The sequence below is a fragment of the Odocoileus virginianus genome, chromosome 28 (genome assembly GCF_023699985.2).
Source record: "Odocoileus virginianus isolate 20LAN1187 ecotype Illinois chromosome 28, Ovbor_1.2, whole genome shotgun sequence".
Classification (NCBI taxonomy): Eukaryota; Metazoa; Chordata; class Mammalia; order Artiodactyla; family Cervidae; genus Odocoileus; species Odocoileus virginianus.
Window position 1 is genome coordinate 978,590 of NC_069701.1, and position 23,760 is coordinate 1,002,349.

General features: G+C 40.5%; 1 protein-coding gene across 8 annotated transcripts in view; it reads right to left on the bottom strand.

Moving 5' to 3' along the window:
- Nucleotides 1-23,760, bottom strand: part of DEUP1 (deuterosome assembly protein 1) — a 115,934-nt gene that overhangs the window by 91,698 nt on the left and 476 nt on the right. For 2 of the 8 annotated variants that reach the window (XM_070457128.1, XM_070457131.1), the window contains exons 1-2: nt 23,201-23,292; nt 22,167-22,240 (exon numbers count right to left, since the gene is read on the bottom strand). In XM_070457128.1, the coding sequence (XP_070313229.1) occupies nt 22,167-22,213 (47 nt within the window). In that variant the 5' untranslated portion in view covers nt 22,214-22,240; nt 23,201-23,292. Of the gene's footprint in view, nt 1-22,166; nt 22,366-23,200; nt 23,293-23,760 lie in introns of those variants that run through there. The other 6 variants (XM_070457129.1, XM_070457132.1, XM_020901138.2 and 3 more) reach the window with 4 other exon arrangements.

Genomic DNA, 23,760 nt, shown 5'->3' on the forward strand with positions numbered 1-23,760 from the left:
TATAGTAAAGGTAGTGGGTTAATCACTTATAAAACTAACATGAAGATTTAAAAACACAAACCATAAAAATATGATTTTATAATTAAGGGATAGACAAGATGAAAAAATGTAAAATGTGACATCAAAAACATGACCCAGCAATCCCACTTCTGGGCATACACACCAAGGAAACCAGATCTGAAAGAGACACATGCACCCCAATGTTCATTGCAGCACTGTTTATAATAGCGAGGACATGGAAGCAACCCAGATGTCCATCAGCAGACGAATGGATGAGGAAGCTGTGGTACATATACACCATGGAATATTACTCAGCCATTAAAAAGAATTCATTTGAATCAGTTCTAATGAGATGGATGAAACTGGAGCCCATTATACAGAGTGAAGTAAGCCAGAAAGATAAAGACCATTACAGTATACTAACACATATATATGGACTTTAGAAAGAGGGTAACGATAACCCTATATGCAAAACAGAAAAAGAGACTCAGATGTATAGAACAGACTTGTGGACTCTGGGAGAAGGCGAGGGTGGGATGTTTCAACAGAACAGCATTGAAACATGTATATTATCTAGGGTGAAACAGATCACTAGCCCAGGTTGGGTGCATGAGACAAGTGCTCGGGCCTGGTGCACTGGGAAGACCCAGAGGGATCGGTGGAGAGGGAGGTGGGAGGGGGGACCGGGATGGGGAATACATGTAAATCCATGGCTAATTTATTTCAATGTATAACAAAAACTACTGTAATGATGTAAAGTAATTAGCCTCCAACTAATAAAAATAAATGGAAAAAAAAAAAACCATGAAATGCAGCAGAGGGAAGAGTAAGGTTAAGCTTTACAGTGGTATTAAACATAAGTTATTTACAACTTTATATCGACTGTTATAAATTGTTAACATGAAAACCTCATGGCAACCACAAAGCAGAAAAACCACAGTAAATACACAAAAGGTAAAGAAATACAAGCAAAGCGCTAAAGAAAGCCATCAAAGCAAAAAGGAAGAGAGCAAAGAAGAAGAAGGGACAGACAGGAAACACGAAAACAGCCAGGAAACTATTAACAAAATGACAGTGCGCGCACAGCTATCAATAATTACTTTAAATGCAAATGGACTAGATTCTCTAATCCAAAGACAGAGGGAAGAAAACACACAGAGCGGATGAATAGATAAGAAAATAAGACCCATCTGTATGCTGCCTACAAGAGACTCACTTTGGATGTAAGAACACACATAGACTGAAAGTGAAGGGATGGAAAAAGAGATCTCCTGCAAATGGAAACTACAAAAAAAAAGTTGGAATAGCTATATTTTTATCAGATAAAATAGACTTTAAAACAAAGACTGTAAAATAAGAGACAAAGAAGGGCATTATATAATGATCAAGTCAATCCAACAAGAAGATGTAACATTTGTAAATATTTACACAGCCAACAGAAGAGCATCTAACTAAAGCAAATATTAACAGACCTAAAGGAGAAATTGACAGCAATACAAGAACAGCAGGAGACTATAATACTCTACACTTACATCAATGGATACACAGGACAGATAATCAACTAAAACACATCAGCCTTTAACAACATTTGAGATCACAAATATTTACAAAACACTCAATCCAAAAGCAACAGAAATGCATTCTTCTCAATATTTCCCAAGTTACATTATATATTAGGCCACAGAACAAGCTTACTACATTTAAAGAGACTGAAATCACATCAAGCAGCTTTTCTGACTGCAATGGTATGAAACTCAAAATTTAATTACACAAGGAAAACTGGAAAATTCACAAATATGTGGACATTACACAAGATGCTACTAGACAGCTAAAGGTTCAAAGAAGACATTAAACGAGAAATTAAAAAAAATACCTTGAGACAAATGAAAATGGATATGTAACACACCAAACTTTATGGGATGCAGCAAAAGTAGTTCTAAGAGGGAAGTTTACTGTGATAAATACTTAACCTCAAGAAACAAAAAGGCTCAAATAAATAATCTAACTTTATACCTCAAGGAACTAGAGAACGAAAAACCAGCAGAAGAAATAAAATAAAAAGATTAGAGCAGAGAAGAGTAAAATAAGGGTTAAAAGACAGTAAATAAGATCAATGAAACTAAGAGCTGGTTCTTTGAAAAGATAAATAAAATTGACAAACCTCTAGCTAGATTCACCAACAAAAAAGAGAGGGGACTCAAATAAAATCAGAAATGAAAGAGGAGCTATTACAACAGGAATTACAACAGATATTGTGAAGTGAAGTGAGTGAAAGTCGCTCAGTCATGTCCGACTCTTTGCAATCCCATGGACTATACAGTCCATGGAGTTCTCCAGGCCAGAATACTGGAGTGGGTAGCCTTTCCCTTCTCCAGGGGATCTTACCAACCCAGGGATCAAACTCAGCTCTGCCGCACTGCAGGCAGATTCTTTCCCAGTTGAGCCACAGGGGAAGCCCCAAACAGATATTACACAGAAATAAATAGATCATAAGAGACTACTATGAGCAATTATAAATTACAAATTGGACAACCTAGAAGAAACAGATAAATTCCTAGAAACATACAATCTACCAAGATTGAATCATAATGAAATAAAAAAGCTAAACAGACTGACTGCTAATAAGGAGACTGAATTAGTAATCCAAAATCTCCTAACAAACAAAAGTCCGGAACCAGATTGCTTCACTGGTGACGTTTACCAAACAGTCAAAGAATACTATCATTCTCAAACTCTTTAAAAAAAAAAAAAAGGACGGAACTCTTGCAAACTCATTTATGAGACCAGCATTAATTACCCTGATACTGAAACCAGATAAGAATGCCAAAAGAAAAGAAAATTATCTGGGGAACACAGATGCAAAAATCCTCAACAAAACATTAAATTCAACAGGCATACACTGTGATCAAGTGAGATGCAAAGATGGTTCAACAGTCACAGACCAGTCATTTTGACATGTCCCACAGACAAAATAAAGGACAGAAATCATGTGATCATCTCAATAGACAGATGTGGAAAAAGCATTTGACAGCATTTGACAAAATTCAAGATCCATTTATGACAAAATCCCTCAACAAAGTGGGTATAGAGGGAATGTACAAAAGTACTTCAACACAGTAAAGGCCACATATGATAAGCCTACATCATATCCAATGGTGAAAAACTGGAGTCTCTTCCTCTAAGATCAGGAATAAGGATACCTATTCTTGACAATTCCATTAAATATAGTATTGGAAGTCCTAGCCAGAGCAATTAGGCAAGAAAGAGAAATAAAAGGCATCCAAATTGGAAAGGAAGAAGTAAAACTATTTCTATATTCAGATGACATGATATGTATATGTGTGTGTATATATTATATATATATAAAACCCTAAAGACTTCATCAAAAACTAACAAATTTGGTAAAGTTGCAGGACACAGCATCAATATACAAGAACTTGCTTATTTAAATAAATAATGAAGTATTAGAAAGAGAAGTTAAGTAAACAATTCCATTTATGATTACATCAAAAAGAATAAAATACCTAGCAATAAATTTATCAAGGAGGTGGAAGATCTGTACATTTTAAACTATAAAACATTAAAGAATTGGGAATGAAAAGACCTATACAAGCAAGTAAAGCCGCAAAGATAAAGCACTCATATCCAGTAAAAACGACTTATCTAAATCAGGAATAAGGAAGCATCTGTAATCGATAAATATTTATGCCAAAAAGAAGAAAGAGAAATCAAAAGCATCAAATTGGACACGGAGTAAACTATTTCAATGACAGATGAACATGATATTACTATGTGTGCTGTATCATCATTAGTTATATAGAAACCTCGGACTTCATCAAAACCCAAATTGGTAAAGTTGCAGGGGACCACGCATCAAATACATGAAATCATTTAATTACATTTCAATAGTTATGAAAAAAACTTAATCATTCCATAATAATGTAAAGTAATTAGCCTCCAACTAATAAAAATAAATGGAAAAAAAAATTAAAGAAATTGAAAACAATACAAATAAATGGACAGATATCCCATGCTCACAAATTGGAAGGATTAATATTGTTAAAATGTCCATACCACCCAATCAATCCACAGATGCAATGCAATCCCTATCAAAATCCCTATACCAATGGAATTTTTCACATAAATAGGACAAATAATCCTAAAATTTATATAGAACCACAAGAGACCCCTTAAATAGCTAAGTCAGTCTTGAGAAAGAATAAAGCTGAAGGCATCACACTCACAAATTTCAAACTATGTTATAAGCTATAATAATTTAAACAGTATGATATTCACAGAAAAGCAGACACATAGATCAATGAAACAAAATAGAGAGCCCAGAAATAAACCCACATATGTACGGTCAATTAATGGGGAAGAACAGTCTTTTCAATAAATGGTGTTGGGAAAATTGGACAGCCACATGCAAAAGATTGAAACTGGACCAACACTTTAACACCATGCACAAAAATTAACTTAAAATGAATTAAAGACTTGGGTGTAACACCTGAAACCATAAAATTCCTAAAAGAAAACATAGGTGGTAAAGCTCCTTGACATATGCTCCTTGATGGTGGTTTTTGGAATCTCACACCAAATGCAAAAATAAACAAGTGGGACTACAACAAACTCAATAGTTTCTGTATAGCAAAGGAAATCATCAACAAAAGAAAAAGGGAGAAAATATTTGCAAATACCCAAAATAAATCAAGAACTCAGACAACTTAATACACAAAAAAGTGATTAAAAAATGAGATCTGAATAGACACTTTTCCAAAAAAGACATACAGATGGCCAAAAGGCACATGAAAAGATGCTCTACATCATTAATCATAATGCAAATTAAAAACATAATGAGATTATCACCTCATGTGCTAGAATGGCTATTATCGAAAAGACTAGAAATAAAAGAGTATTGACAAGGATATGGAAAAAAGGACCCTTGTACACTGTTGGTGGAAATGTAAATTGGTACAGTTTCTATGGAAGACAGTATGATGTTTCCTCAAAAAATTAAAAATAGAACTATAATACAATCTAGCAATTCTATTTCTGGGCATTTATCTGAGGAAAATGAAAATACTAACTTGAAAAGATACACACATCCTCATGTTCATGAAAGCATTATTTACAATAGCTGAGTTGTGGAAAAACCTAAATGACCATTGGTGGATAGATAAAGAAAATGAGGTATGCATGTGTATACATGTGTGTGTGTTCACAAACATACACACAACGGAATATTACTCAGTCACAAAAAAGAATGATATCCTGCCATTTACAACAACCTGGATGAACCTTGAGGGTATTCTGTTAAGTGAAATAAGTCAGACACTGGAAGACAAATACCATATATACTCTCTTATATGTGGAATCTAAGATATAGATATGAAAATGAAAGTGTAAGTCACTCAGTCAGGTCTGACTCTTTGCAACCTCATGGACTACAGTGTCCATGGAATTTTCCAGGCCAGAATACTGGAATGGGTAGCCATTCCCTTCCCAACCCAGGTCTCCTGCATTACAGGCGGATTCTTTACCAGCTAAGCCACCAGGGAAGCCCAAGAACACTGGAGTGGGTAGCCTATCCCTTCTCCAGCGGATCTTCCCGACCCAGAAATGTAGATATATATACATATATATATATATGTGTGTGTGTATATATATAAAATCGGGTTCATAGACACAGATAACAGATTGGTGGTTGCCAGAGGCTAGGAGAAATGGGTAAATGGGCTTTTTTCAGTTTCAAAAATAATAATAAACAGATAGAGTTTAACTTTCCTATGGGGGCTCACAGACCCCATGCGCACATCATACACTGTGCCACAGAAACATAATTAGAACCAAAGGGAGAGACTCCAGAACTCCCAGAACCCACTTTCACAGATGTGTCTGTGGTGTCAGTCTGTTCTTTAGCCAATCGTCTCTCCTGAAACAGTAAATGAAAAATTTATCACTTCATGATTTTCAGGTCATAGCTTCAAGGGTGCCCTTGTCCCAAATTAATTATTGAATTATAGTATTGAATTATAGTTAAAAGTAACTTTTTCTCAAAGACTTTTTTTGTTGTCCAAAAAATGTTATTTATTGTCACCATGAGGTTTGCTGACATAGAGGCATTGCAATGCCTATTTTTACTGTATACCCGAGGTGGGGGCTCATATTGAGTCCATTCTTCACTCTCATTTGTGATAAGCTTAGTGTTAGAATGTGGAGGAAGCATAAATCCCCTATTCCAATAAAGCATGCTTAAATATACCTATAATGGGGCTTATCCTAAAGCCTTCATCATAATAATCAAAGAAAGAAGTTTATAGAAATAAAATGTAATGTCACAACTTTCAAGTCTCTATCAATGTTTTTAAGAAGTCTAATTCTCATTTTTAAGTTCTAAAGAGAATGGAAGTTCTGTTAAAAAGGCTTCATTACAGATAAAGTTTTTCTTGAAACCTCTATAATTATTCACATTCTAAGTAACATCTTACATAACAGCAATACGTGAACTGTGAACTTCCAGATGATCAAGCTGGCTTTAGAAAAGGCAGAGGAACCAGAGATCAAATTGCCAACATCTGCTGGATCATCGAAAAAGCAAGAGAATTTCAGAAAAACATCTATTTCTGCTTTATTGACTATGCCAAAGCCTTTGACTGTGTGGATTGCAACAAACTGTGGACAATTCTGAAAGAGGTGGGGATACTAGACCACTTGACCTGCCTCTTGAGAAACCTGTATGCAGGTCAGGAAGCAACAGTTAGAACTGGACATGGAACATTCGACTGATTCCAAATAGGAAAAGGAGTACGTCAAGGCTGTATATTGTCACCCTGCTTATTTAACTTCTATGCAGAGTACATCATGAGAAACACTGGGCTGAAGGAAGCACAAGCTGGAATCAAGATTGCCAGGAGAAATATCAATAACCTCAGATATGCAGAGGACACCACCCTCATGGCAGAAAGTGAAGAAGAACTAAAGAGCCTCTTGATGAAAGTGAAAGAGGAGAGTGAAAAAGTTGGCTTAAAGCTCAACATTCAGAAAACTAAGATCACGGCATCTGGTCCCATCACTTCATGGCAAATAGATGGGGAAACAGTGGAAGCAGTGTCAGACTTTATTTTTTTGGGCTCCAAAATCACTGCAGATGGTGATTGCAGCCATGAAATGAAAAGATGCTTACTCCTTGGAAGGAAAGTTATGACCAACCTAGACAGCATATTAAAAAGCAGAGACATTACTTTTCCAACAAAGGTCTATCTAGTCAAGGCTATGGTTTTTCCAGTGGTCATGTATGGATGTGAGAGCTAGACTGTGAAGAAAGCTGAGTGCCGAAGAATTGATGCTTTTGAACTGTGGTGTTGGAGAAAACTCTTGAGAGTCCCTTGGACTGCAGGGAGATCCAACCAGTACATCCTGAAGATCAGTCCTGGGTGTTCATTGGAAAGACTGGTGCTGAAGCTGAAACTCCAATACTTTGGCCACCTACTGTGAAGAGCTGACTCATTTGAAAAGACCCTGATACTGGGAAAGATTGAGGGCAGGAGCAGAAGGGGACGACAGAGTATGAGATGTTGGATGGCATCACTGACTCAATGGACATGGGTTTGGGTGGACTCCGGGAGTTTGTGATGGACAGGGCGGCCTGGCGTGCTGCGATTCATGGGGTCACAAAGAGTCAGACACGACTGAGCGACTGAACTGAACTGAACTGAAGTAACATCTTGGTTCACAGATCACATGAGGTAAACAGACTGTGAAATGTTAGCAAGCACTAACCCTTTTTCTTCAGGTGATTTCTATAATCATCTAAAAGTTTAAATAATCCGAAAAATAATTTCATGTTAATACATAGAAGCATATGGTATAATTAATAATAAATAAATCTTACACATGCATTAGCTTAGATTCCTTTTTGTTTTTCATATTTCCTTTCTTAAGCCTATGGGAGAGGCTGAAATTAAAGTATATTCGGACATCTTATAAAGCCACTGAAAAAGAATAAACTCCAAATCTAATTTGCACCTAAAGTATACTGTTGTCCCATTTTCAAAATCTAAAATTACTCTTGGTACTTTTTTTGATTACTTAAACATTTAATTATTGATTTCCACCAATAACCATGGCTTGGATTCCATAAGCCAATCTCTAAGATAATTAAAATTCCCTCCTGCCAAAAGGTCTATTTAATGAAAGACTGTAAAGTGAATACATATGAGGACAGTCATTTTACTCTTTTTCTATTTAAAACTACAGCCATTTCACTAGATCCTAACAGTAGAGTATTAGGCAAACACTGATAAAATCTGTTTTTCCAAAGCTAGAAAACTAAGAAATACACTGTTTCTTGTAAATAGTGGAAATTTCTAAGGAAACTTGAGTGCCAGCTTGTTCCAATAACTTCCTAATCAGTATCCGCAGCCTGAGCTGCTGAACTCTGGACTTCTCTATCCAATTACCTAGTCAACACTGACATTCCCACAGGACATCTATACACATCTCAGTCTTTACAAGTTCAAAACAGAGTGAGAGGCTCCTTGTGCCACAAACCTGCTCCCACTCCAGTCCACCCATCTCTTTAATTGGCACCACCGCTACAGTTGCTCCAGATAAAAACCCTTCATGACCCTAGATTTGTGTTTTCCTCAAACCCCAGAACAATAGTTCTATCAGCACTGCCTCCAGTATTCTAAATCCTAACCACTTCTTACCATATCCAGTGATAAAACCCTAGTCTGAGTCTTCCTTACCGCATGTCTGCCTCCATCCTTATCACCTACGTGGCTGGCTGTCTCCTCAACATACCTCTCCCTTTCCCCATGCCAACAGAACTCTAGTGTGCTATTCAGTATGAACTGTGTCTGGCTGAGGACCTGCCTACATCTCCCAGTTCCCCCTGGAGCTGTGCTTGGCCATGTAACGAAAGCTAGCCTATGAAATCTAAGTGGAAGTTATCACGAAGCTGGTGAAAGGAAGGCCGCGGCAGTTGCTGTTGATGTCCCACACATCTCTCATGCTCACCACTTCCGGGCACTAAGCCTGATTTCCAGTGGACAGAACCTGCATTTCTTTGCCTGAGTGATTCATCGGTCAGAAGTGATTGGGAACTGAAGCCCTTCTGGGAGCAACCTTCAACCAACAACTGTTGGCTACTAGTGTATAAACTCTCACTTACTTTTTGGATGGAACAACTCTAAGGGGTGTGACTTATACAGTGTTTCAGAATTTCCCCATCAGGGTTTTGCTGCAGTCATCCTCATTTGTAACTTGCTTTGATAACTTGCCTTTGTTTCAATTCCTCAATCCTGTAGGTGATAGGTGGAAAAATGGCCCCCAAAGATATCAGATCTGAATCCCTGAAACCTACAAATGTTATTTTATTTGCAAGAAAGTTCTTTGTCTAAATTAAGTGTCTTGAGATGGGGAGATTACCCTACATTATCTGGGTGGGCCCTAAGAAAGAGGCAGAGGGAAATCTGACACACACAAGAAAAGGGGATATGAAGATGAACCAGAGAGAGAGGTGAAGGTGTTGGCCTTAAGGGTCAGAGTGATGTAGCCACAAGCCAAGGAATGCTGGCAGTCACCGAAGCTTGAAGAAGCGAGGAACAGATTCTCCCTAGAGCACTCAGAGGGAATGTATGTAGTCCTGTTGACACCACAATTTTAGCCCAGTGATACTGATTTCAGATCTTTGTACCCTAGAACTGTGAGTGAGTAAGTTTTGATTATTTTAAACTACCAAGTTTGTGATACAGCAGTCATAGGAAACTAATAGTCCATACTTTCATCTCCCAAATAAACATCTTGTATCCACATCTTTATTTCAGAGTTTTGGCTTCTGTAGGAACTCCAAATAAAATGCTGGCAGTGTTCTTCTGCATTTACTCACTGCCCTTCCTCTGCTCCCTTCCTCGAGGCAGATGTGCTGCTGGAGACGGTTCAACCATCTTGCAGTCATAAGGTGATGCCAAACAATAAAGCCACACACCGAGGGTAATAAAGCAGAAAGGTACAGCTAGACCTGCACACACAGCTAATCATCTGAACTTCACTTGGATATATAACAGGCGTCTCCAACCAAGCTTACATTTTCTCCAGTCTCCCTATTTTAATAAATGACAATCTTATTATTCCAACTGATGGGCCAGAAGTCCACTATCTCATTTCCTTCCTGCTTCCCCCATATCCAGTCTATGATTTCTAAATATTATCAGCTCTTCTGTCACAAACTCCCCATTTGTCACTATTGCTCCCAACCTGATCCAAATCACTGCCATCTCGCACTGAATTAGTCCAGCTTGTCTTTTATTCCTACCCTTGCGTTGAAACGGCCTAGTCTTCACATAGCAACCAGAACGAGCCTTTCAAGTCAGAAAATGTCACTGCTTTACTCAAAGTCTTCCAGGGACTTCCCACCCCACACAGTGAAATCTAAAGCCTTTCCCAGGTCTGCAAAGCCCTATCTGCCTCTCTGATGCTCCTCCTGGCTTCCTCCTCTAACCCGCTGGCCTATTTTTTTTTTTTTTTTTTGTTCCTTCAAAATACTAAGCATGTTCCTGCCCCAGAACCTTTGCTTTTGCTGTCCCCTCTGTCTGGAAAGCCACCCCCAGGATGTCCGTACAAAGACAGTTCTCTTCAAATGTCACCTTACCAGGTTTACCCTGTAACTCTCTGGCCCTATAATAACCTGCGGAACTTTTGCTCAGAGCAGCCATCACCACCCCCTGACAGAACGTATCCTCTCTGATGTGTGGTAATCTGTCCCCCTGCTCCATCGTCAGCTGCACAAATCCCTGATGGTACCCTACAGCCACAGCGTAGCTATGAACTGCCAACCTCCAGAAAGATAAAACCCCTAATGTGTTTGGGTACTGTGTTCTAAGACTCTGGGTCTTGTGTGAATGCTGTATTTAGCGCCTTTTCTGAGAAGGCTCCGGCAGAGGAGTGGGAGCTGCCTCATCACCGCCAGGCGGGGAGCCCGACGCCAGTGCCCACACCTGCTGCTTCTTGGGGACGGGACTCGCGTCGCTGCTGGGTGGTGGGGCTCAGGCGGCCCACTGGCCAGGGGCCACCACCACAGTGGATGGCAGGGGTGCCTCCGCGGCCCCAGGGACACTGCGGAAGGTGGGCAGCCTTATCATTCACCCCTAAGCGTGTCCTGCTTTTCTCTGCACTGTGAGTGTGGACGACAGTGCAGATCTCCCGTGGGACTGTCCACGAGCTGAGATCTGATGTGGGCATCCAGGGCTCTGGGGTCATGGCACCCCACTCCGCAGCTTCTCATATGATGGGACAGACTACATCTGTACTCTGACCGGCTGTCCTTACGAGTCAGCTGTTTTGCTGATCCACACATTTTTCATATTCTTGAACTTTTTAAAAATAGTATATAACTTGAAAACCATAAGATACTTGCATTTATTTCTCTTTTATTAGAGAAAAACTGGAAGCCATTTCACTGCATGATTCTAAAAGGCAGCTGGCTCTATTAAACTCTTTTTGTACAAAGCTTTTACATGAATGCTGTCTAATGAAACCACTTCCTCCCCCCACACCCCCCGCCAAGGGAGAGAACTGACAAGCTTCTGTTTCCACCACCTTCATGTTTTGGCACCTGTTTCACCAATTCTCTGACAAGAGGTTCGCAAGCATTCCAAAGTGCCAGATTGCTGAATACCTGGAATGCCAGGTCAGGCTGAGTGTGCCTGGGTCCTGATATATATGCCTAGGTTTACACACATGGCTTTGTCCTTTAAAAAAAAAAAAAAATAAAATGTAACTTGTAACTAATACAATTAACCTTTGGTAAACACTGTCCTATAAAAAGTACTATCTCACACAGAGGTAATCTTTCATCTTTGCCTTAACAGGAGCTTAACAAGTCTTTCAGAGGAATCTTTCTCTTCCCCTCTTTCCTTCCTCCCTCTATCACCTTCCTTCCCTCCCCTTCTGAAGTGTTTTGCTCTCCTTTCAAAATCCTCACTGGATTCTTACGATCACTTACCACTGTGCTAACATTTCAGGATCTAACTTCAAACTCTGAGATACCAAAATTTCACCCTAGGTTGGGCTTCCCTGCTGGCTCAGACCGTAAAGGAGACCAGGGTTCGATCCCTGGGTCAGGAAGATCCCCTGGAGGAGACGGCAACCCACCACAGTATTCTTGCCTGGAGAATCCCATGGACAGAGGAGCCTGGCGGGCTATAGTTCACGGAGTCGCAAACAGTCAGACATGACCGACTGATGCTGTCACTTTTTCACCACTTTACCTTGCTTCTTCAGAGAAATAAGAAACAAGAACTTGTTAATGTGATTACTCTGGAAAGGAATATGTGTATTTTCTGGGAGATAAAGTACGATGGAGGGAGCATATTGAGGTATAGTCTAGGCCATTCAGATACCATGAGAGTCAATCAAATTAAAAAGAAATCTCAGTGTGCAAAAATAATACATTACAATTTACTAAACTACAAGTATATATTGACTAATATTAGAATTTTTACAAACTATAATTAAAACTGTATTTGACTCATAGGAAACAGGCAAGTGAAGTTGTGATTACGAACATCTCTCAGAGGGAAAGGACACTCTGAAGGCTCAGAAAGTTGTACATGTAGAAGAGCAATCCTTTGAAGGGTTTTTCTGAACTCAGATGTGAGAACGTGCTTTACTATTCATCCGCCTTGGTCTCTGAAAATACGACTTTCACAGCAGATAAAAAAATTTGGTAGATCGTGTAGCACCTAGATTTTTAGAAAGGATTTGACAAGATTCTATGAACAAGATCAATGAATAAGATATGTCACAGAATAAAAAGTAGAAATAAATGATTCAGTAGAGAAAATGAGATTGAAGATGGAGAAACAAACAAATTTTGCTTCCTTCCCAAATCCTACTAAAATAAAGGAAAGGAATATTTTTAACCTAATAGGTTAGACCTACAAGGACAAAAAAAAAAAGGAGCTGGTACTGGAGAAAACCAAGAAGCAACCTATTAGGTATTTCTGGAAGTCAGGGGTGAATGCTGGCTGCCCAACTTACACCCTGTAAGCAGAAGAATTTAGAATCATCTTCTCTGGAAACTGAGCAGCCTGAGACAGAAGAGACTAGCCTAATGACCAGACGGCAAAGACCCTGGTCAACAAGCCCTGCTCATGTACACTGGAGCTTCTGGTCAGCTTTTGATGCCATTATTCTTAACTAGGAGCAAGCAGTCAGAGATCACAGGCATCTGATGAAGCGGTTCACACAAAGAGGTCTAATACAAGTGGAAAGACATTATTTGAAGAAAATTACACAGAAAGGGGAAAACTTCAAACAAATTTATAATCAAGATACTAGAAGTATTAGTTCCAGGAAAAAACAAAATGTGCAAGAAAAGAAAAGCAATCATGGTATATTGTGATATATGGCTCAGAGGTGAAGAGTATTTATAAAGCTAGAGGTATTTATAAAGTCATAACAAGGCAAACCGAATACTGACCCAACCAAAATGACAGTGTATTGGGAGAATGGAGGAAGGGGAAATGCGTGTGTGTCTGTATGTGCACATGTGCCCATGTTCACACACGCAGCAGGTAAGATTATGAAAAATAAGTATTATGGATGTCAATGATCAAATGATCATTGATCATCATCATCATTCGATCATAATGATCGAAACTGAAATATCAAGAAGTAGCAACATAAGCTTGTTATTTAGAGATATGGAATAAATATCAAAAGAATCAGCCAAAAGGACTGAAAGTGGTTGCTTCTGGGGAATGGAATACTGGGGCAGGAACAGGGAACTGCATTTTTTTTTTTTTTGGTAACAGTGATAACCAAATGGGTTTTTTAAATTACATACATGAATAAGTAAAGGAAAAATCTAGATAAGTGTTTTTCAGTTAGAAAAGGTATTTTAAAGAAAAAAATCCATCACATGTGCATTCAGTTATACAAGGAAATGACATTTTTCAAAACGTCACTCCAGAATTCAGACATTTGGAGACTCTACGTATGTGTTTTTATTGACCTTAGCATTGCTTGATGCATTTGTAGAATTCTTATTTAGAAGTGGCCTTCAGAGATAAGTTTGTTAAACATGAGACTTAATAATCTTAAATATATTAGACTACACAGCACATTGGATGGTGGTTACACTGAGCCCTCAGGATGTTGTAGCTGCACTGTAATTGGTGGACTGATTTCTCAGGAAAACCTAATTGATTTCTCTTCGAGAGTAGAAAAGGTTGGGAGAAAGGCTGGGCTGTGGAGCAGCTGGGGTTTGGAAAGAGACAAACTGAAGGATGAAGAGAAATATACCAGAGCTACACCCACAGAATGACTGACTGTAAAGGAGTTAATATAAGAAGCAAGAGATCACTTCAAACACTTCTACTTGTACTTGTAATGAGTCAATGGTATATTATATTAATAAGAAAAGCAATTTACTAAGTAAAAGGAACAATGAGATAAACATATAAAAAAGAAATATTGGAAGTAAAACCATTGTTGTCAATACTAAAAATCTCAAGAGAAGCAATTAAGAAAAAAAAAAAACCAAATGCAATCATTGCTGAAATAAAAATGAGAAAATGGAAGAAATTCCTCCACAACGTAGAGCAAAAGAGAAAATGATGGAAATTATGAAAAAAAGGAAAAAGATACAGGTGTTCTAGGAGATGAGAATGAAACAAGATGGGGGGAACCAAAGAAACAGAAGAAAAATTCACTGTGCTGAAAAGCTTTGAATCTTTAATAATAAAAGTGCTCACCAAATGCTTTGAAGGGATTGAGAGCGGATCTATACCTAGAAAGTTATCCTGGTAAATTTGTAGACTCCAAGGATAAACAGAAATCCCATAATTCTCAAGATGCTAAGAAACAAAGAAAGAAAGAAAAAAACCCGAGAGAGAATGAGACTGGTATTGGACTTTCCATGTAACACTTCACACTGCAACACCACGGGACCAGTAGCTCTCCCAGGGTTCCCGTGGAGACGGGCAGGAAGGCATCTGAACATGAAAAAAGTTAAGAGGCATATAAAAGACTACCTGAGGAGGTACTTCAGTCAAATTAAAAACGAATTTTTAAAAAGTTTAAATTAAAAACAAGGAAGAGTCTATAAAATAGTAATAATCAATGCAATCAAATTTACAGCTTCTAGAGAATTCTTAAAAGAGGAATAAAATAATTAACATTATCCTATATGTAATCATTTATATATAAGTTAATAGTCATCAGTACTAAAAATCCAGATTATTTCTTGGAGGCGGAATAAGCAAATGCAGAAGCAAAAACAGTACTAAAGGTGAAGTCTTAACAGGGTTGAGAGAAGTCAAAGTTACAGTTAAAATTCAGGAAGCCAGAAGAGGGATCCAATTTTAAATGTTTGTAAAAAATGTAAATTAACGTGTAAAATAGGATATAGAACTTGTAAAAGAAAAAGAAGAAAACTAGATAAGACTAGTAAATACTGAGAAAGCAAAACAGATCCAATGTTAATATATTAATGATTATAAAATACTCTCTTTAATGGGGAGGGAGGTGGGAGGGGGGTTCAGGATGGGGAACACATATACACCCATGGCTGATTCATGTCAATGTATGGCAAAAACCACTACAATATTGTAAAGTAATTAGCCTCCAATTAAAATAAATGAATTTAAAAGAATAAAAATTATACAGAGTGAAGTAAGCCAGAAAGATAAAAACCATTACAGTATACTAATACATACACATGAAATTTAGAAAGATGGTAATGATAACCCTATATGCAAAACAGAAAAAGAGACACAGATGTACAGAACAGACTCTGTGGGAGAAGGCGAGGGTGGGATGTTTTGAGAGAACAGCATTGAAACATGTATATTATTTATAGTGAAACAGATCACCAGCCCAGATTGGATGCATGAGACAAGTGCTCAGGCCTGGTGCACTGGGAAGACCCAGAGGAATCGGGTGAAGAGGGAGGTGGGAGGGGGATCGGGATGGGGAATACATGTAACTCCATGGCTGATTCATGTCAATGTATGACAAAACCCACTACAATACTGTAAAGTAATTAGCCTCCAACTAATAAAAATAAATGAAAAAAAAAAGAATAAAAAATTAAAAAATAAAATCCTCTCTTTAATTGCAAAGACCTTCCAACTGAGGTGTATACACACATTAATCTAACCATATGCTACTTATAAGAGACACATATGATGTTAAAGAAATGACTGAAAATGAGGGTATGAGATAATAGAAAATATATATTAGTCTCTATACCTGGTTCCGGCACAGAGCTCCTAAAACGCTTGCAGTTTCCTAAGTGATAAGAACACTAGGGGCATCTTTTACTCTAATATTGGTCTTAGACCTTGGTTCTTGACACCCAAATAATTTTCTGGGTGACAGGAATTTCTTTTGATCTGATGAGGCAACTCTGGGCGGGCTCCTAGATGATTTCTGGATTACAGCTGATCACCTGAGAGACCAAGTCATTATGAGAGGTTTGGAATTTTCAGTCCCACCTCCCCCCGCTCCATTCTCTTGTTCAGGGAGATGGGCTGAAAAAGGAATTAATAATCAATCACGGCTACATGATGAAGCCTCTATGCAAATCTCCAAAGTATAGGGTTTAGAAGCAACAGTTAGAATTGGACATGGAACAATGGACTGGTTCCAAATTGGGAAAGGAGTATGTCAAGGATGTATATTGTCACCCTGTTTATTTAACTTATATGCAGAGTACATCATGAGAAATGCCAGGCTGGATGAAGCACAAACTGGAATCAAGACTTCCAGGAGAAATATCAAAATAACCTCAGATATGCAGATGACACCACCCTTATGGCAGAAAGCAAAGAAGAACTAAAGAGCCTCTTGATGAAAGTGAAAGAGGAGAGTGAAAATGTTGGCTTAAAGCTCAACATTCAGAAAACTAAGATCATGGCAGCCGGGCCCATCACCTCATGGCAAATAGATGGGGAAACAGTGGAAACAGTGACAGACTTTATTTTTGGGGGCTCCAAAATCACTGCAGATGATGACTGCAGCTATGAAATTAAAAGATGCTTGCTACTTGGAAGAAAAGCTATGACCAACCTAGACAACATATTAAAAAGCAGAGACATTTCTTTGCTGACAAAGGTCCATCTAGTCAAAGCTACGGGTTTTCCAGTAGTCATGTATGGATGTGAAAGCTGGACTATAAAGAAGGTTGAGTACCAAAGACTTGATGCTTTTGAACTGTGGTGTTGGAGAAGACTCTTGAGAGTCCCTTGGACTGCAAGGAGATCCAAGCAGTCCATCCTAAAGGAAATCAGTTCTAACTATTCTTTGGAAAGACTGATGCTGAAGCTGAAACCAATACTTTGGCCACCTGATGCAAAGAATTGACTCCTTGGAAAAGACCCTGATGCTGGGAAAGATTGAAGGCAGAAGGAGAAGGGGACGAGAGGATGAAATGGTTGGATGGCATCACTGACTCCATGAATATGAGTTTGAGCAAGCTCCAGGAGTTGGTGATGGACAGGGAAGCCTGATGTGCTGCAGTCCATGGACTCACAAAGAGACAGACACAACTGAGACTGACTGAACTGAACTGAACTGATAGGGTTTAGTGAGCTCCTGGGTTGGTGAGTAGGTGGTGGTGCTAGGACAGCAGTAAGCCCCTTTCCACATACCCTACCCTATGCACCCTCTCCATCTGGATGCTCATCTGTATCCTTTAATAAACTGGATGAAAGTAACAGTTTAAAAGCTAAGTGTTTCCCCGAGTTATGTGAGCTACTTTAGCAAATTAATCAAACCCAAGGGGGGCGTTATCTATAACTGTTTGGTCAGAAGCACAAGTGACAACCTGGACTTGCAACTGGAGTTTGAAGAGCGTGGCAAGAAGTCTTGTAGGATCAAGCCCTCAGCCTGTTGGGTTTCATGCTATTTCTGTGCAGACAGTGTCAGAATTGAGTTGAATTGCACGACTCCCAGCTTGTGTTCCAGAGAATTGCTTGGCTGGGGGAGAAACCTCCATATATACGGCAACCACGTGTGTCAGACGTGAAGTGTTTCTATGAAGCTAAAGGAGGCACACAGGGAAGAAAGACACAGTAGGGAAGAACTGGGGTTTTTCCCCATAAAGGGAGGAAAAGATTGAACTTTTTCCTTTATAAAAATGATGAACAAGGCTATTACAGGCTAAAGCAAGTTAAAGAGAAAACAGAGATGGCAATATCAGCAACAAGAAAGTAAAATTCAAATAAAAACCATTCACTTATATTTGTGAGATATTCTATATGGCTAACTCATACAATATACCAGGAAGATATAACATCTGTGAACCTCAATATATTGAGCAACAGAATATAGAAATACATAAAATAAAAGCTATCTGAAGAAGAATTGGACAAAACCCACAATTATAATAAAGATTTTTCTTAAAATATGACAGCTCAAATAAACAAAAAGATAATGAATTTGAAAGGCACACAATTTGAACATAATAATAATAATTAAACAGTTTGATTATATATGTAGAACTTTTAAAACCTTTTTTCTTAAGCAAAAGAGAATATACATTTGCTTTCAATGCCTAAAGGACATTTATGAAAGTTGATCACACAACAGATCATAAGAATAATCTTTATGAAACCAAAATATAATACAGGTCATATTATATGACCATAGACGTAGGGGGATTAAAAAGTAATGAATAAAAAAATAATTAAAACCTGAAGTTATATCTGGAAATTACATCTCCCAAATATCTACTGAGTCAAAGAGGAAGTCAAAGTTGAAATAATAGACAATTTAAGAAAATGAGAGTGGGTACACTAATCCTATGGCCTGTAGCAAAGCTGAGTCCAAGAGGAACTCCAGCTTTAAATGCTTGTATTATTCAAAGAAATCACGAAATCCAGAAATCATGAAAATAACTGAATCATATTTTCAACTCAGAAATCAGAGCAAGTAAAATAAAACATAAAATGACAAAGTAACAAGAGTAGAAATTCAGGAATAATAGAAAAAAAGAAGAATGTAGACACGGTTCTCTTATACAAAGCCGATTTTTTACTCGTTCTATAATTATTTATGTTCTGGGCACACCACTCGAAAAACAAAAAGGGCAAACTCACTTAAATGTGATCGTTTCATTTAGAAGGAGTTCAAGTTGATTATTATGGTACGAACACCTGTACTGGGGAGGAAATCTTGAATAAACAAAAACCAAACCCTGTTATAAGCCAGAAGTCAGAGAATAATGGCTCACCCACGTCATAAATGCTCGTGTAAAAGCTCACACCTGAGGCCTTTGCACTTTCTGTTCCTCCTGTTGGGAACTTTCTTCTCCGAGACAGAAGCTCTGCTCGAACACCACCCTACCAGGGAACCCGTGTTTGACCACCCCATTCACAGTCCATTCCTCTCATCCTCAGCCTGTTTATCTTCCTCCTATCGCCACATGAAACATGTTTATATCTCCCACTAACGTACAAAGCCCTTGAAGGAGTAGTCTCTGCTTTGTTCACCACTGTCTTCCTGGTGCTTAAACCAGTGACTGGCTCATCATGGGCTTTAGATAAATGAAAGTTGCCCCACAAAACATGACTGTGTTATGTAGGTGACACCATTTGATAAGCACATACTGAATCCCTGATGAATGAGGTTTCATTATCTTCATGATCTAAATTTTTACCTATTTCTCAACAGTTCACAGGACACAAAGCCAACCTGGTTCTCCATTCTTTGGAGACCATGCTCAAGAAGGTCCGCTCCCGTGTCCGCTGTGGTGAGCTGTGGCTTCCACATGGAAACCTGCAGTGATTCTCCTTCACTTCTGGTTTGCAATTACACTGTACCCAAACAAGCCTGATGGTTTCCTACTAAGTTTTGAGTTCCTTAAAGGCCTCTGTATGAGTCAGAGAGCTTAGTGTTGTGCCTGGCATACGGTCAGTCCTCCATACCTTTTCCGAAAAGAATGAATGATGAGAAATAGCAGTCTCCACGGCCTCAGATTTGCGGGACTGAAATGCTATCTGGTACCCAGCCTGAGGTTTAAGACCTTCGATCTGCATCTTAGCCTTCAACGCCATTGTCACACCAGGAGTCTACCCCCTCTCAATCCAGAACCCTAGGCTGGCTGTGGTACAGATACCAGGCAGGCCGCTCCCCACATCTTTCTGCCATCCATTTACAGTGCAGCGAGGAATGCTGATATTGGAGCTGGACATATCTGAAATCAAATCCCACCTCCTCCAGTGACCCAGCTGTGTATTCTAGGGCAAGTTCCTGCTTTATTTCTCTTTCTTTCTGCCGTTCTAAATTCAGTGTGACAGAGGCTTCTAGTTGTCCACTAATATTCATTCTTCTTCCTTTCATTGTGTGTGTGTGTGTGTGTTCAGTTGCTCAGTAGTGTTCAGCTCTTTGCAGCCCCATGGACTATAGCCTGCCAGGCTCCTCTGTGCATGGAATTTTCTAGGCAAGAATACTGGAGTGAGTTGCCATTTCTCACTCCTTTCATTATAGTTCCTCTAAACTTTAACTGACTACACGGCTGCCCAGTTAGAGACCATACTTCTCAGCCTTCCTTGCAGCTAGTCTTGCCCAAGGCTAAGCTCTGGCCAATGGGAAGTGAACAGAAGCGAGGCTTGCCACTCCCGGGTCACACTTCTAGGAGGACTGGTCTTCCTCTCTCCTCCTGCTCTTTCCCCTTCCCTCTGGCAGAAGCACGGTCATGATGGTGGGGCCCAAAGCAATCATTTTGGGCCCGGAGTTGGAAATCATGTAGTGAGGTTGGCAGAGCTGCCCTACCAGCCCTGGTCTGTTTGTCTCTGACTTTGTACGTGAAACAGAAATATTCCTCAGTCTTTTTTAAATCCCCATATTTGGGGGTCTCTTTGTCAACAAGAACTTAAGAGTATGCCAACCTCTAATACACTCAATTCTATTAGTTGTAGAATGAGGGCTGTTCTGAGGAGGAGTATGCTGTAGAAGTTTATAAGGCATAGCTTATTACCCAGACTTGTGCACCTTTGCTTTAGCCTGATGTCAAAGTCACGGTCTGAGCAGAATAACTGAACGTGACATACCAGAAGTGGTTTGACTAGCGACACGGTCACAGTCGATATCAAGCATATAGTAACCACGATCCCACCCTCACTTTCTCTGCTCCCCCCACCCTCCAAGTTCTGGGGGCTCATCCAGGGGTCAGTTGGCTGATGAAACAGTAGAAAAAGGAACCTTTATGATGCTGGTGGCAGGGAAGGGGTCAGGACACATTTGTCGAAAAGAATTTACTTTTTTTACAATGGCAGCTGTCATACAAACTCTATTCCTAATTGCTTCCTGAAACTTTTGAGAAAATACCCAGTTAATGCTGCAGTTTTGAGGAGCTCCCTGGTGGCTTAGTCGGTAAAGAATTTGCCTGTGATGCAGGAGACCCAGGTTCAGTCCCTGGGTCAGGAAGATCCCCTGGAGAAGGGCATGATAACCCACTCGAGGATTCTTGCCTGGAGAATCCCATGGACAGAGGAGCCTACCCCATGAGATCACAAAGAGTCTGACACAACTTAGTGACTAACACACACACAAATCTGTCTGGAAGCTGTGCTTAAGTTTTGAGTTCAGCTTCAAAGGCAAACTTCCCTTGTGGCTCAGCTGATAAAGAATCCGCCTGCAATGCAGGAGGCCTGGGTTTGATCCCTGGGTTGGAAAGAACCCCTGGAGAAGGGAAAGGCTACCCACTCCAGTATTCTGACCTGGAGAATTCCATGCAGTCACAAAGAGTCAGACAAGACTGAGCGACTTTCACTTACACTTTGTCAAGGGCAAGCCTAGAGGGTGCCTGGACACTCAGTACAGCAGAAAACGAGCAAGCCAGCCAGGAGCTGCTACATTGTGGAAATGCAAAAGCATGTGAGGCCCATGTGGCTACCCATCACCCCAAAACACTGGAGAAATTCACTAAAAGATGGAAAATGGTGATTTCTGCGTACAGATCCATAGTCAAAACTGGACAGACTCAAACTATAGGTTCTTAATTAAAGCCACTTGAATTTCTCTCAACCTCCTCACCAAAAATAATTGCTACATCCTCCATTAATACTAAATTTCCAAATTCACATGCCATCAGGGAGATTTTGGCACTCATTGTTAAGCACCAATTCATTAAAAACAAATGTCTCAGCACTTACCCCAATGTATTATGGGTTTGGTTCTCCATGTCAAGAAACTGCTGCATCTGCTTTGTATTTCTTGATTTTTAAACCTGTGAGAGGGAAAGATGATTTGGATTCCTTAAACGTTTACATTATTAACCTCTAAAACAAGAAAATTTTGCTACTGGCAAAGCATGATGTTCTATGAGTTTTTCTGAGTGTAGTAGCTCTTGGTTCCAACAAAATGTAGAAACTTGCACACGTGTGTGCAGGGGTGTGTCACACGTATTTATGACACGGGCTTAGCGGTGAGTTGAAATAGGTCCTCCTGATTGAGATGAACTTTCATTTACTATCTACTGAACAGCAGCTTGGTGCAGGTACTCTGCAAAGAGCCAGCACATGAGGTGAGTAAAACCAACTCCTGTTCCAGACCACTCTCAGCTGAACGTCCTCAAGCTTTCCTTCCTTGTGGGTCCTCTAAAGGTTTGCCTTTGAATAGACTCTTTCTTGGCCCCTGTCTGGTTTGGTTACAGTGAGTATACTATGAGATTTAGGACAGAAAGGTTAAGAACTGCTCATAGACTGAAATCTCCCAGTCCCTCAGTGGCTTTGTAGGCACTGCTTACCTTTTTAACAAAATAAGGATGTTAGTACTTGCCTAAAGTAAAAGAAAAACATTTCCCAGGCAACAAAGTTTTAATTAAAAAATCACCTATGCGGATAAATAGGATAAATTTAAGAGAGATCCGAAACCGCGAGGAGCGGAAGGGCAAGGAGCAGAGGTGGAACAGAAACTCGACTAGTACGTTCAGGTGAGCGAGTTGACTTTCTAGGTTCTGAAATCCTCTTTAACATCAGGGAAAGTCAGGACAGACGAGCCAGGTGACTTGCCCAAAGTCACATACCTAGAACCTAGATATTCCAATTTAGAGCGAATCTGTCCTGAATTCGCAGGGTCGGACCGAGCCTGTCTCCACCCTCCCTGCGCCCGCGCCCCCACCCCAAGCCCGGCCAGCCCGTTAGGGCCCCGGGACAAGCCGGGCCGGGCCGGGCTCCGGGGGGGTTACCTGAGCCGCGCCGCGCTCTCCGGGTCCGAGGCCCCTCGAGTGGCAGCGCCCCGGCCCCTGGCAGCCTCGAGGGCCCGCACCCGCCGCCGGGCCCGCCTCCGGCCCGCGCCCGCGGTCGCCATGGAGACGCGGCCGCGAACCGCCGCGGGGGGGAGGGGCGGGGGGGGCGAGGAAGAAGGGACGCGGGGAGGGGGAAGAGGGGCGGGGAGGGGCGCGGGGAGGGGGAAGAGGGGCGGGGAGGGGCGGGGAGGAACGCGGGGAGAGGGAGGAGAGAGGGGAAGGGGAAGGGGGAGGGGAGGGGAGGGAGCGGAAGGGGGAGCCCGCGCCGCCCGCGGTCCCGGTTTGGTGTCGGTTCAGTGGCCGCGGGGCTCCCGGGCCCGCCCTGTCGGCCCTTTCCTCTCCGTGGCCCGCGCGGCCGAGCCAAGTGTTCGGTACCCGACGGGAGCACAGGGAGGGCTTGTCGGATGAGTGAATGAACCAAGGATCAGAGGAGCAAAGTTTCAACAGCTGCGGTGAGGGGGATTCTGCCTCCAAGCTCCTTAAATCCCCGTGGCCTCTCC